Raw genomic sequence first — 15,125 nt, forward strand, 5'->3', positions numbered from 1 at the left:
TATTTCAAAACACACATAGATATCTCAGCGTTATAAATGTTAAGTATAATTATTCTCAAAAGAAATAAAGATAATTATAATTTGATGAACAGTCTTCTTATTCATTTTAGAAAATTTGTATAAACGTAAATTGAAATGTTCACAATTATATTGTTTTATTTGTAAATGTCAAAGCCTATTTTGTACATGACACGGTGCTATAACATAATCTGAAGGAATGCAAATTTGTCCTAGAATATTAAATTGCAAAAGAATGATATTTCAATTATGTACAATCATCGTCAATTACCAAAAACTATTGAACATATGATCATGTTTAGAAATATAAATACGGTACAGGTAAATGTAACAATATATATATAAGTTTTTTGAGATACTATTTTACAGCAAAAATAAATGTACCATTATCTATTTTACATATTTATGATTACAATGCTTCAATGTTTTGTAATCATTTTTTTTAAAGATATAACTATTCGGTAAATAAAAATGTTATAAGTATCTCAAGAATGAACTAATACTGTGGTGACACAAAGATTGTTAAGAATGCACAATCCGTTTTCTTTCTACAATGAGATCTTACACTTTTCTTCGAGTTCCTCACTTTTTCTAAAACAAATCATAAAACGGACTGAACATTCAACACAAATTTTTTTATTGAACTATTATTAATTTTAGTTTCAAAATTGAAACATGAAAATTGTAACAAATGCACATATAAAAAAATAATCGATATCATAAAAGTATTCTTTTCTTCGGTATATAAAAGTTGTAACTGAAATAGAATGGAAAATAAAGAAGGTTCTTTCAATTGATCCGGTGGCAATTATGATTAAAGATAATTTTATCGTGTGCAAATTTGTAAAAGATGTAAATGATATCCTAAATACCTTAGTTTCCAAATAACAGTCACAGAATAAATTTTAATCAGTCTTTAACCTTTTAGATGGTTCGCTATTTTGTGAATTTGAATCTTCCGAAAATCCCAGATGTGCTGAGAAGTCTGTTAATCCTTGAGAATCGCTAACTGTTGAGAAACCTAAAGTAACAAAAAGTATTGTTTTTATTAGAATGTCTAATTCATAACTATTAATGTCTTGTGCACTAATGTAATTTAACTTACATGTGTTAGAATCTTCTGTAAGTCCAAAGTTAGAATTTGAAGAATCTAATCCACTTTTTCTCGGCAAACCGTTTTCTTTGTCTGCAACTGTCTTTCCCTTCTTCTTCTAAAGGATAAAACATTTTTATTTCCTATTATTAAATGTGCTACAAGGTATACTCACCTGATCGAGTGTTGAAATAGGCACCCACTTATAAATCTTCATAGTTGTTTCTCCTATTGTAACCCATTTTTTCTCCCTATAAAAGTGTCCACATGAAAAACACATTTTCTAGGTCAAGTTATTAAAAAGGCAGACATAGAACACTATTTACTTAATCAACACACATGAAATTTTTCAGAACTAAAGACGTTTGTTTACAGTCAATATGTGTAATGCAAAATTTCTGTTAAATCTCGCAAGCAGAAAAAGTTTTAATTCATTATGGATATCCGATACTGTTTGACTATGTTCTTTTGTCATATCTTTTTCTGAAAGTTTTCCAACGATTTCTCGCGCATCTATAATATATTTAAAAGATTTACCAATGGCGAACTTTGTCAACAACTTGCATTACACGCTTAATATCATCTTTGGCACGACTACGAGTCTCTGCACGCACTGACCGCGACATCATGTTACGTGGTTATAAATCACTCTTAATTGAACACAACACGAAACACCGGGACATTCGTCGGTGGAGAGGTTAGGAAACTGACAGCAGTCGCGAATTTCGACAGTATAGTCGTAAACGTCTTCGGATTCAAGACAAGAACGGGAACTACAATCATAACAAGATGATACGTCCGAGATAGTTTGCAGGGGTGCGGAGGGAATGGCGGAAACCAGTGACACTCAATACCGGAGTTAACACTTTCGAATTATGTGCAAGAAAATAAATTACATATACAAAAAGTTCACAGTAATTGCAAACATTTTCAAGATAGTATATTACTATTAATAAAAGTTAAATTGTAACATCGTATATTTGCGGCAGCGTGAATATCACTGGCGCAAATAGAGTGCGCAGGCTAGCAAGTTGACTGTGCAAGGAATGCAAGTCTGATTGGACATTGCACACACGTATTTTTTCTTATTGGTTGCAGGTTTAGTGATATCAACGAATCAGATCGTATAAGCAGAGACGAAATGAGAGTGCTCACGCCCGGGATATCGGTGTCCCCAGTATAGTGCTGTCCCCTAGTTTCGTTTTTAGCCTGGATCAGATCCAACATCAACTTTAGCACAGACAAGGTATAGGAGTAGACCAATCACTAATTACTTTACTTTAAATCTCTGATAATACGTTCGCATGGTTACGCAACACACATGAAAATAGAGCATTAATAGAGAAGATAAGTAGCTTTGAAGTTTTGTAATATCAACCACAGAATACTGTGTATTAACAGAGAGAAAATTTCCTCTCTGCCACAGATTTAATAAAAATGAAGCGGGTTCTGTTCCGTGCTAAAAATGACGTATATAGTTCTGTTCCATGCTAGAGCGTTGAAATTGGAACTCTGATATTAACAATGAAAAATTAGTAATTAATTAGCTTTAAGAGTAATAGGATCATTAAATACATAGTAAGAATTGTAAGTTACAAATTGAAGTGAAGACTTTGTACATAGGAATACATATTCTGTGATCACATGCAAATGATAGATAGTAAACTCCCTCGCTGCAAAGCACGATGCTACTTACACAGGAATAACTATATATGACGAAATGACTTCACTCCGCAACGGTACTGTGCTATAATTGGAATTCTGTACGTATTTCGGATATTCAAAATAATAATATTGTTACATAAAACTACTTTTTTCTTCTTAAAATTCACAATATATTACTTATTTGTAGTTATAAATATAAGCCATTGCTTTCGTTTGTACAATTAAAGCAGAAAGTAATTGTTAACCTTAATCTCTGTAAAAACACAAAAAATGCCCGAATTAAATGAAACAAATAAATCACCTTCAGTCGAAGAAGAAGTCAAGCCTGCTGAAAAAGGCATATCTGCTGAAGAAAAAAAGAAAAATGATGAAGAAGAAGACTTGCGAAATTTCGAGTGGATGGTATAATTTCACGTTACATAGTGTTTTTCAATGATATATGAGATGTTGTTTCTATGAAAAACTTACAAATAATCATTTAGCAAAGAAAATTATGCTGTAATATTTTGTATATTTTAGGTAAGACCATGCGAGATATATAATGAGGAATACAAGGACTGTAAAAGTATAGTAGCACGGTTTCATCAATACTTTGTATTTGGAAAATCAATTGATTGCTCACAATGGAAAACTGACTATAACAATTGTTATCTTTGGGAAAAATATAAATCTGAACAGGCATACGTACGTTGAGCTTTTCGATTAAAACCTGCTGATTTTCAATTACATTAGTAAACAGACATATATTATTATATGTACAGGCAAGCTTAATAGACAGTGAGAAGAACCGTAGGCTACGAAGGTTACGTGCTCATTATGCAAATGACATCTGGGAGAAAAGGGACGCACCACCAGAAAATTGGAATGCTCCATTGCCTGAGTGGTTACAGAAAAAATTTGAAAACTCATATCTGGCAAATGTAAATAAAATGGAAGAAGAATACAATAAATCCAGCTTTTGTTCTATATCGTAAAAGGCTTTAGAAATGTATATATCACTTTCATGAGTGATCATGGTCATTGAAAATTGAAGATCAACTTATCAATTAATACTTATATTAGGAATGTATAGTAATTCTTTGTACATAATAGTTCTATAATTTCATGAATAAATTATTGACGAAATGTGCCAGTCATTTTATTAATTTTAATGATGTGAAAATAGTGCTGGTCAAAACACTTAATCATCGGATAATGAGGACTTAAGTAAAAGTTCCATAAAACACAATAATCTATAGATTACGTTTGTATTAAACGATTCAAATAGTGTTAGAAAAAATGAATATCAAAAGTTAAAAAAATTATAAATTTGTATTATGATATTTTGATGTGAAAGAATAAAAGAAACATTTTCCAGTATTCAGAATAGCAATATATTTCATATAGCGGGAATGCCTTAACGCTACAAATTAAATCAAATGCAAGACGTTTGGAACATTGAAACTTAATTATACAATGAAACTTGCACCTAATAGGATAATGGAAAAGTGAAAAATCTCTCAGAAAATATTAAACTTGAAGTTAGGCGATACATAACGTAATTAATTAATTTGAAATCAAAGCTCGACGTGGCCTCTTTTCATAAATTCAAAAGCTGTATGTCGGCCAACTAATATGTCGCTACAAATTCAATTAAGACGTTTTAAACGATGAAACTTAATTATGCGATAAAATTTGAACTTAGTAGAATAATTAAAGAATAAAAACTCCTTAAGAAGATATTAAAATTACAGTTGGACGATGCGTAACGTAATAAATTAATTTGAAAACAAAGCTCGACGCGGCTTCTTTTCATAAATTCAAAAGCCGTGTGTCGAACAGTTGTACGCTAACGTATAGTACGAATAATAAATTTGAAGAAGATTGTAATAAATGTAAAAATACTTACGTAAGAATGATAACAATTGCGTGTAACAAAGAAGAAAAGGTGGTGTAGTATATGTGTCCGAAACAAGGAACGCAATGCTCCGTATCGGACATGCGCAGTATACTGCTCGGTGAATTCCGTTACGCACTTTTCTTCCGTTACGAGAGTCAATCCGCAAGTGGCCAGTGGTAAAAGGAAAGGTAAAAAGCGACGCCGGACTCAAAGAAGCGGGAGAGATAGTGTTTTAAACGTCGCGGCAAATCCTCCCCACTTCTCGAAGAAACGCACACCAGAGGAACGCGTCGTTCTTACGGACCTGTAGTGTTACGTGCTTACGCGATGTTGAGCGAGTGACGTAACCTAAATACAAATATCGCCTATCACCGATCCGATTGATTACAGGCACGATTATAAAAGAAACCGGCAGTTTTGATTCGGTAATCGTAAACATACAGACGCGGTACGCACACACACACACACTCTTTCACTCCTTGTTACTTCCGTTCTGGTATTTCCGTGTGCGGTAATCTGTAACTCACCGAGATATACACGCCGAACACCGTGCTAACGTCTTGTCCGTAAAACGCGCTTCAGAGTTGCTGTCCCGTGGCGAAGGATTGTGTTCTTTGTGACATAGAAATCAAGTGCGCGTGTTCTCCGTCGATTTGACTTTTTCTCGCACGGTGACAATAAACCATGGCGGAGGATTGCATCGATGCCGATTCCATCGAAGCTTACAACCGTTTTTTCATGGAGTTCATCAACAAGGTGGACCCCAACGATCAGCTGCCCGTCACAGTCAGCTCGTACAATGTGACAGACGCCGAGATCGTCGGTGAGATCATTAACGTGACTCTACAGTACCTCAACCAAATGTAAGTGAAGGGTCTTTTCGTAGAACGATGTAATATGTACAACGTTTTAATGTGTCGAAGCGCGTGGGTGGACGTCGCTCGTGTTTATTTGTTGATAGTTTACGGCTGCAGCCACCGGCATCGAACGTCAATAGACGCGACATTGATCTTACAAACTGACAATTTTTTAGTATCTTTATGAACGTATTATTATTGTAATATTCAATTAAATGACGCGCGTACTCGTGGCGTAATGGAACAAGATTTTATTTTTATCTCGTACAGCGACGATACAGTCATTGTTTATCCACATTTGTCATCCCGCGTAACACGTGACAAACAATAAAAGAAGGCGGGGCACACGCTCTAAATTACACTAGGAACGTTTACGATCGATCCGGTGCATTTTTCTCCGGCAACTGTAGGATATTTTTTAATGGAGTTCTTTCTCGCGTGCTCATCCTTTTAGTTCGGTTTGTGCGTTTAAAGATTCGCTCGGGAAGATATATCGACAGGATCGAAGGGATGCAAAGCATTGCAATACAGTTGTACATACAAAGAAATTATTAAAACGTTATCCCTTTTATCGTGGATGTCATCATTGTTTATGAGAGGCGTTTAAAATAGCGTTTTCCTACTTGGCCACTGCTTTCGTGGGTCATTGTCTGTAAATAGAGAATGACAGTATTAGTATCCGAAATAACGTAATGTTACGCGTGTTTATGTTGTACGATTTAGAAATGGAATGTTTACTTTCTTTGAAATATTTTCATATAGGGTAAAGGACCCAATTACTGCGGGGGCACCAATTATTGTGCCTATATTAATTATACTTGTTTTTAAAGCACAATGAATATTTGAATGAAAAAATTTAATATCTCTTTTCTAATATTCATTATGCTTTAAAAATAAGTATAATTAATATAGGCACAGTAATTGGGTCCCTTAGCCTATATAAAATTTAAATGCTGAAACATTTTTAATCATTAGGAGATTAACCCTCAGACTCCTGCGAGTTCTAGGCCTATGACGGAGTCATTTCTGACCCACACCGATATTTCATTAGTTTTCTTTCGATATAAGACGATTGCTCGGGACCGGCTTTCGTCGTATTTCGGATGAAGACGAAAAAGCGGGGATAGCGCGATTTTCTTATTTTGAAATAAAAAGCGTCATCTTATATCGGGATAAAATTGTACATATTGATTAATTAAATGCGAGTAAAAATATGATTAATTCAATCAAGTGTGACAATGCATAATTAATATGCTATACATAATATTGAGTTGAATAAGTTATATTATTTCGTGTGTGTAGATTGAATTAATAGAGAGTCATCATGGAAAAAGCTATGAATTAATAATTTAAATAGTTATTTAAAAATTATTGAATTAATAATTTAAATAGTTAATGTTATTCACATTTAATGATTGACACCGTATTTTTCAATTGTTCATGTAATTTTGTTTAACATTCTCGGTGCACGTTCATTTAAGAAAAAAACGTAAGAGATTAAGGTAAAATGTAAAGCGGGATTCTTTGATTTCCAAACAGCATGTGTGCTCTGCGGAAATCCTTTGAAGTATCTTTTGCAGCTTTGTGGAGAGTCGTACGAGTGCAGATGTAAATGGAACGTACCAAAAGAACTCCATCCTCTGTAATCTCATACTTCCGTATCACTTTGTTGTCACCTGGACCGACTGAAACTGTCACTAGACTATCCCCTTCCATTGTAGTAGTGTTCTACACAAAAACAGACGATACACCGTGTAAATACAAGTGACAGACATAAACACACGGTTTCTCTGTCTTACCGATGGACCTTTAATTTTAAACTCAACGAATTTCGCTATTTAAAGCGGACTATATTCTAAAACTTTCTAATCAGATTATTGACAGTACGTATTATTTACCACGAGCGCGTAGTCAAATAAATTCTTAAGTCGATTTAAATTAAAAATACAAATTTTATAAAATTCATGGGGTAAGGGACCCCATTACTGTATATAAAAATATAAAAAATACGTATAATTAATATGGCCACAGTAATTGGTACCCCCCCCCCCACAGTAATTGGGTCCCTTACCTTATGTTCGACGTTAATCGTAACGACTAATTACCATGTATCACATAACTCGAGTACGAGCCATTAGAATGATAAATGCACCATTACAGAATATTCCTAGATACGACAATTATTTACTACTCGACCTAATCGGGAGAATTAAACTATTCTTGTCGATTCTATAAAGAAATTTCTATTTCATGAATAAACGTCTATTTTTAGAGAAATATATCTCTCTATTAGGTATAAATAAATCTTCTAGACAATTTTACGCTATTTTCAGTTATGTTCGATTAGATGAATACAGCACGTGCAAGTTACGCTTGAATTCCTAAGAACAGATTAAACTTTGTAAAGAAATATAATCATCTTAGGAAGAAAAAAAAAATAGTTGATTACGGTGAAATTATGGTCAAAAAGTCGACGCGTCGTAAAATTTATGTATACCAGAAGAAAAACAAGTATAACATTTAGAAATATGAAGAGGAATATGATGATAGTACTTTCAATGTAACTCCGGCTGGCATGTGTTCCTCGTACTCTTCGCCGAGAGTAAACGTCACTTCTACTGTGCGAATCATCGAAATGGTTCGAATTGTCCACTTATCGTTGTCATTCAGTATTTCCAGTCGCGGACTGGATATGCACATCATTTTCCGTGGAATGTATGGTACACCTGCGAGTGCATACAATCAAACAGAAAAAGACCGGTTCAACGTCCACCACCTATTTTTATATTTTTTTACCATTTTTAACGTAAAATTAGAATTTCATTTTCGTCTGTGCAATCGAAAGTAGACTCTTGTACACAATGACTGAAAAGTTATTCGAGAAGACTGTACGGACGCATCTTCCGTGGCAGTAGTATACAATATTTTTTAACAATTTTTTTTTACACGTATACAGTATTTTTTTTACAATTTTTTGATTGCACTGCACGGAAGTCTACTGCATTTCATTCGAAGTACAACAATAGGTCAGAAATAAACAAGATCATCGATATATTAAATCTTTATTCAATTAACTAAATATTCGATCGAAATTAACAATGACAAACGGTATGCCTACAAACAATTAAAATCGTGCTACCAATATTCTCAAAAGTAACATTACAAAAAACAGAGTACATACACCGTGCGAAACCCTTTTCGATTTTTTAGTCTCCGAGAATCATGGCTAGAAGTGCTTTTTTTCTCATAAATCGTACTTGTTTCTGCTGCCATCGTATGGTTTGTCACATTTGTTTTTGCTCGCCGCTTTGAACATACCCACAGCCTTGAAATACTCGTCGAGATTTTCGTTGCGCTCGTGTTGGTAACTGCCGACAATCGACGCCATTTCTTGGTCCAGTCGATAATGGTCTAGGATCAACGACGCGGGCTGGTTCGGGCCTCCTTCGGGATCTTCTTTCTCCAAAGACTGCAAGAAGCTTTCACCTTGAATCGCCGTTCGCTCGTCCGCAAGCTCGAAAGCCTCCGTATTCAATCGGCTTGAAACGTGCGCCTCGCTCTCGTTCGCGCATTCGATCGCGGTCAAGTATTTGTTTAAAGCGCAATCCCCTTGTTCTCGTGGCAAACTGCGTTTGCGAGTCACTTCTCCTCTCCACAGGTCCTTCATATCTAAACGGCGATATGCTATCTTATAAACTGCCCGGAAACGCGTACTCGTTGCTAGCGAGTCACACTATTGCCGCAGGTGACCGAAATATGTCTTATCACGGAGAATTCCTTGTTTTGGTCAAACGTGACTCAGCTGTCCAGAAAATTGAGCGTACACTTGCGCAGGAGAATATGGTTACCAAAGGAATGAATACAAAAATGCCTTGGGAATAAAAACATAACTTTACATCAAATTCGTATGAGTTAATGAACCTTTAATCGAGTTATATGACTTTGAACGGTTGCGCATGTTCAGTAATTTTGTTTTAGATGTAAAATTATGTTTAATTGAAAAATTAACATTCTAATTAAATTCCAACGTGTATCGAAAGCAGAGGGGGCACACGGTATTCATTTAACTATATTAATTATACTTATTTTTGAAGCATAATGAATATTAAAAGGGAGATATTAAATTTTTTTCATTAAAATCAGTTAATATATATGTTACATATCATTTTAGTATTCATTATGCTTTAAAAATAAGTATAATTAATATAGGCACGGTAATTGGCACCCCGCTAAAAAACACGCAGGAATTTATGCTGACTTGTAAGCGACGCAAACTATTCTAGGAACATTTCTCGAACGATGCTTTTAGAAAGTAATACATACAAGAATAAAGAAGACAAAATATTTTATATTTATAAATAAAAATTCTACGTCTTTATCTACCAGTATGATTATCTGGTCAATATTTTGCCGGGGAGAATACAATCTGCTTTATCAGAAAAGAAACAACTCTGAGATAATTGTGAATCGTATCTAATGCAATAAAGAAAGAAATCTGTAATCTTGATATTCTTTTAATAAAATTGTGCATGGATTATTTCCAAACATTTTGTATAATTTCAAATAATGATATTTTCCTTATTGCACTGACACGAATTTATTTAAAATTTATAGAGTAATTTAATTTTCATATTGATAACAAAGTGTCCTGGTTACTATTCGCTAATAGAGTGAAGAATAATGTTAGTCAATCAAATGATGCATGTGAACAGAAATAGGACAATAATAATTATAAATAATTACTATAAATAGATTGAGTATTGGTTAGTTTAAATAAATGCGAGGTACTGATGCTTAAATTATTTAAAAATAGGAGATACAGTAGAAATAAAAAACAGATGGTGCAATTTCTTTAATACTATAATAAAAAATATTCAATTTATATTCATAAAAACCTAGATCTTTTGCTTACGATTGAGAGAATTTCGAAGTGAAAAGTCCATGCTTCTATATTGCATATAATTTTGCTCACACAAAATAAAATTTGAAAATTTTATAAATACTTTTTGCCATCAAGCATCCAATTTTGGTTATTTTATTGTTTTCTATATTCACTGTAGTTTTTAGTATGTGAAGTTTGCTGTATTGAATAATATTTTACATAATGTATAGTATTTCTAGTTGTTATAAAGTTATTGGAAAATTTTACTATATTCTAGGCAATGTCCACCAAACTTGCAAGCACACTTGCTGCATCAAGTGATACAGGAAATCAAATACATGTGTAAGAAGCAACCGGAAGATTGTGGATACAAAGCACAAGAGAAAAGTATGCTACTTTATCCTAGACTTTTTTAATTAAATTTTATTTACATAGAACTTCTTGTAATTTGTACAATTTTTTTACAGCATATACCTCACTGAAATTAATGCAAGCCATTACTGGCAAAGTTTATAAAATATGTTATCATTTCTTAATCAATACTAAATTACCAATACTACCACCTCCACCTTCTACACCACTGCCACATGTAGTAGCTGGCGGAAACAAAAATTTTAGAAGAAAAATGGAGGATCGCTATGTAGTCTTGCATGATTTACATGCTACTTTTGGTATTGAGGTGAATATACATATACTGAATCATTTTATTATGCCATATGAAAATAGGAATGAACTGTTGTCTTAGGCAAATATTGGTTTTAATTATAGGATGACTCCGTAGCAAATTACTATGCAGTATTCGATGGACATGCAGGACAAGATGCAGCCGTATATTGTGCTTCTCATCTTCATCAGTATTTAGCCGAAAGCAGACACTATCCTACTGATCCAGAGCGTGCCTTACATGATGCTTTTATTACTACAGATACACAATTTATAGAGAAATCTAAAACACAAGTAAGTACTAGAAATTATTATACACCAGTGTACAAATTAATTACATTGCAAATAATTGAATACTGTATGTATATTTTATAGAAAGTATGTGGAGGAACTACAGCAGTTTGCACTTTATTGTTAAATAAAAAGTTATATGTTGCTTGGGTAGGAGATTCTTCAGCAATGCTAGTAAAATCCAACACTGTTGTTCAATTAGTAAATCCTCATCGCCTTAACCGTGAAGTAAGTATACGTTGCTCTTTATCTAATTTAATTTTAATATTACAGATCTACTCGAATATATTGTTTTAATTTAAATATGACTTTTACTTCGAAGTCTATGGTCATATAATATTACATGTTCGTACTGTGAACAACGTACTCTTATTCTTGTTGTATCCACACCTGGTGAAGGAACTGTGGGATCAATATTAATAAATTCTCTATCGTGAAGGTTTTTAAATCTGAGACCTCGTTTTGGGTCTATGACCGGTTGATAATTGGAAGTTTCGTTTAAGCATGTTTTATTTGTTCTCCAATGATAGTATGCAAGATCGGATGCATGAGGCCATAGTTTTTTCTTCCCTTGAAAATATGGGAGCCAATTTTCTTTGTTGAGTCTTTCACAAAAGTCGATGTAACCAGAGACCTCAAATTGAAGTTTTGTATAGTTTCTTATAAAGATAATAGTCGATATAATTTTTAATCTATTTGCACGCTCGCGAAGCGCAAGCTCCTGCATTACTGCATTGGTCGGTGTTACAAATTCTGATGTTAATTCGTATGGCCTATAAACTGGGAACAGTAAATCTTTCAGAGTTTTCAAACGTCCATAAAATACATCTCTACTAAGAGTTTCTCCAGCACAACGGTATCCAAGCTCGGCTAATTGACGAGCAGTGTATAAATTTCCTAAGTAGCCAAGATCAACGAATGTTACCAACGAATCTAGATAATCTTCATAAGTTTTAAATGGCAATAATCTTTTGTCACTGTCTAGCTGTGTTCCCAAAGTCGTCATATTTTAATTTTTACGATCAATGCTTTGAGTAATTTCATACTACAATACTTACATAATTTATATCGACAATGCATTTGACAGAAATTTTTGGTTATATCTTGACTGCATGAAAAACAATTGAGATTCTGTAGATATAGTATATATTTATAAATAGTTAACAGTGAAGTGCAAAACACAACATGGTTCTCTTTCTTAGGATGAAGTACAAAGGATACAAAGGGTAGGAGGAGTAGTGATACAAAGTGTTGGAATCTTGCGAGTCAATGGAGTATTAAGCGTTTCAAGAGCAATAGGTAAGTCACTTCTTATTGGCTTTGTGTCTTCCTAAAAAGATACAATAAAAATATAATCAAACTTTGCCTTGTACCATTAAGAAAGAGTAAATAATTAAATGTTAATTCATTAATTTAAATATAACATATATATGTAATTTGCTATTTTTTGACAATCTTCTTTTAAAATGTTTTTTTACATATAAAGAATAAATATACATCTTAATACTTAAACAGGATAAATTTTTTTTGTTCAACTAAACATTTTAGAACTATATTCGTACTAACAATGAATAATAAGACAAACATGGAGAGCTTATTTATAAATTAATGATTTAATGTTACCTTATTCCTTCTATGTTTTCCCAAATATATAATTATCAGTATTTACAAGTAAATATGGAAAGTATGTTCATAATAAGTTTTTTTTGTAATTAAAATTCAACCATTTTATTAGCATATCACATATAGTATTTGCAAGTTTAGCTAACACATCCATGTTTGCAAGTATCGATTTAAAGTTAGTAAAAATAAATCAATTATTTTGTTATAAATAAAAAATTTATGCACAGCTACTGTCACTGTCTACAATAGAAATTCGAGGTTAATTCTGTAGGAGGTTATCAAAGTGCACTAGTGCATTAGCAACGAACGCAGTTACGACATTTTATAAAAAAATCACGGAACAAGGAAATTGCGCTGTCAAAGGCGTGGCCATATGTTTGAAAACTTGAATAACGATTAATTAGTATTTGTTTGTATTTCTTCTTCGTACTTACATTCTTCTCTAAGCACGAGGCACGCGCACTGACGTTCGTTTTACACTGTCTTTCGACGTCAACTTTTCACTTCACATCTGTCGCTTCGAGAATGACATTCGTTGTTGCTCAGAGAGATGCTTCCAATCGCTAGATGGCGATACAAGTATCTTGTGATCCATACGCCGCATCCGACGCATGTGCTCTCGCTTTTTACATTTGAAAATTCAAACATTTATAAAACTTGCGTTCTACTATATTCTTTTCTAAGCTTTTTGGTAAAAAGAAACTATACAAGTATGATGGAAATCACCCACCTATTGTACTTATAAATCTCTCTCTAATAGGATATAGGAGTACATTTAAAGAATTATTATATTTGCGTTTAAAGTAAAGTTAATCATTATTTCGCCATAAAATTCAAGTTTTGTTTATTGTAATTGATATTTGCAGCATAAAAATCTGTAAATATTCATTGTATTTTTAGTTTGATCTTGTTTAAAAAATTCAGAACAATTCAATTCTTTAATGTACAATATGCTGTTTTGAACTTGAAGAATATCTAATATTTTATTAATATCTTTTTTGCAATACGTTTGTAGTAAGTACGTATAGTTTGCGTTTAGAAACTGATCTTTTTATTGCAACTAAATACGGTATGTATTTAAGTCAAATGAAAATTAAATCATTTATCAATTGTTTTCTTTATAACTAATTTAATCAATAAATAATGTAGATTGTTTTCATTAGATTAATTTCTTTATTTACTTAAATAACAAAATGATTAATGTTTTTTTTTACAGAATTGAAAATTCGTTTGTTTTTCATTAATACTCCATAACGAAGTAATTGGAACTAGTTTTTTTTTTATAACAAACTTAGTTTAAAAAATCGAATGTATATCTGATTATAATTCTGTGCTACATTAATAAACATAGTTAATGGATAAATACAAGAATTTTAATTTTAAAAACAAAGTTACGTTTCTTTTTTAATTAATGGCATTCTATATTTAAAGAATAGTTGCATTTGATTATTTGTATAAACGTTACAATGAATAGAGCAATTACCAATCACATAATAGCTGCAAACAGTGAAGATTAATTTTTGTTTCCGCACATTAGATTTCGTATAATGTGTTGAAGCATACCAAGCGAATAAGTGATTACGTTTACACAAGTTTATCTAGTCAGTTGTGCATTTATCAAACGCATTAATGCATATTCACGAAAAGTGCTTAGGCATGTTACTAAGCTACCTAGACAACAGATCTAACTAGACAGCGGATTTTATGCATTTATGACAAAACTGAGTTGGTGTAATTTAAAATAGTAAAAATATTGGAAGAATTTAAATATACTGTTATATTATTTTCAACCCACTGAACATATTAAGAAAGATACTGACGAGTGGCGTGTAAAGTGATATCCTTGAGAGTGCAAATCGCTAAATGTGTTATCTGCCATTCATTTTAAGACCCCGCAGAGCTAAATCTTTGCTTTCTTGGTGTGTCTAGGATTTTGCTGCTCCACTAAGCTTGTAAAAAGCCTAATCTTACAATAAAATTCGAATTTTTTATGTATGTTGTAAGTTGTTGCATATGAAATAAGTGCTTTAGTAAGAAAATTTATTATAATTTATTATAAAACTTATTGGCTATCGACTCAAAGCTTGAAGTTTGTTGAAAACAATGCAGCAAATACTTAAGAAAGTAAGTTAACAATACATCGGTAGTTAAAAA

The 15,125-nt window shown here is 32.6% G+C and overlaps 4 protein-coding genes across 13 annotated transcripts in view; 2 read left to right on the plus strand and 2 right to left on the minus strand.

Annotated features, from left to right (window-relative positions):
* Positions 1-435: 435 nt before the first annotated feature.
* Positions 436-5,147, minus strand: Bcl7-like (chromatin remodeling complex subunit BCL7B-like protein). 4 transcript variants are annotated; one of them, XM_076805262.1, is made up of 4 exons: positions 4,665-5,147; positions 1,287-1,362; positions 1,124-1,226; positions 436-1,039 (listed from the first exon to the last, which is right to left on the minus strand). In XM_076805262.1, exons 1-4 carry the CDS (start codon positions 4,754-4,756, stop codon positions 924-926), a joined length of 387 nt encoding a protein of 128 aa, XP_076661377.1. In that variant the 5' UTR covers positions 4,757-5,147; the 3' UTR covers positions 436-923. The 4 variants fall into 4 exon arrangements, with proteins under 4 accessions (XP_076661377.1, XP_076661375.1, XP_076661376.1 ...); XM_076805260.1 differs by having other exon boundaries at positions 1,124-1,229; positions 4,665-5,145; XM_076805261.1 differs by lacking the exon at positions 4,665-5,147 and adding an exon at positions 1,649-2,326.
* On the plus strand, positions 2,719-3,904 carry LOC143365243 (synaptic plasticity regulator PANTS). Of its 2 annotated transcripts, XM_076805255.1 has the most exons (4): positions 2,719-2,874; positions 2,964-3,178; positions 3,296-3,460; positions 3,538-3,904. In XM_076805255.1, the coding sequence occupies exons 2-4, from the start codon at positions 3,047-3,049 to the stop codon at positions 3,748-3,750; spliced, it is 510 nt and encodes a 169-aa protein (XP_076661370.1). In that variant the 5' UTR covers positions 2,719-2,874; positions 2,964-3,046; the 3' UTR covers positions 3,751-3,904. The 2 variants fall into 2 exon arrangements, with proteins under 2 accessions (XP_076661370.1, XP_076661371.1); XM_076805256.1 differs by lacking the exon at positions 2,719-2,874 and having other exon boundaries at positions 2,883-3,178.
* A 105-nt stretch (positions 5,148-5,252) lies between the features above and the next one.
* LOC143365235 (uncharacterized) overlaps positions 5,253-15,125 on the plus strand; it is a 154,318-nt gene continuing 144,445 nt past the window's right edge. The window contains exons 1-6 of the mRNA XM_076805206.1: positions 5,253-5,518; positions 10,672-10,781; positions 10,862-11,073; positions 11,163-11,351; positions 11,433-11,576; positions 12,551-12,647. Of these exons, the coding sequence (XP_076661321.1) occupies positions 5,340-5,518; positions 10,672-10,781; positions 10,862-11,073; positions 11,163-11,351; positions 11,433-11,576; positions 12,551-12,647 (931 nt within the window). The 5' untranslated portion in view covers positions 5,253-5,339. The remainder of the gene's footprint in view (positions 5,519-10,671; positions 10,782-10,861; positions 11,074-11,162; positions 11,352-11,432; positions 11,577-12,550; positions 12,648-15,125) is intronic.
* LOC143365241 (cilia- and flagella-associated protein 299) lies at positions 5,743-13,572 on the minus strand. Of its 6 annotated transcripts, XM_076805251.1 has the most exons (5): positions 13,406-13,544; positions 8,831-9,181; positions 8,066-8,238; positions 7,136-7,240; positions 5,743-6,162 (listed from the first exon to the last, which is right to left on the minus strand). In XM_076805251.1, exons 2-5 carry the CDS (start codon positions 9,177-9,179, stop codon positions 6,103-6,105), a joined length of 687 nt encoding a protein of 228 aa, XP_076661366.1. In that variant the 5' UTR covers positions 9,180-9,181; positions 13,406-13,544; the 3' UTR covers positions 5,743-6,102. The 6 variants fall into 6 exon arrangements, 3 of the variants coding, with proteins under 3 accessions (XP_076661366.1, XP_076661368.1, XP_076661367.1); XM_076805253.1 differs by lacking the exon at positions 5,743-6,162 and having other exon boundaries at positions 6,688-7,240; positions 8,831-8,981; XR_013084516.1 differs by lacking the exons at positions 8,066-8,238; positions 8,831-9,181 and having other exon boundaries at positions 6,133-6,162; positions 13,406-13,572.

The sequence above is a fragment of the Halictus rubicundus genome, chromosome 2 (assembly GCF_050948215.1).
Source record: "Halictus rubicundus isolate RS-2024b chromosome 2, iyHalRubi1_principal, whole genome shotgun sequence".
In the NCBI taxonomy this organism is placed as follows: Eukaryota; Metazoa; Arthropoda; class Insecta; order Hymenoptera; family Halictidae; genus Halictus; species Halictus rubicundus.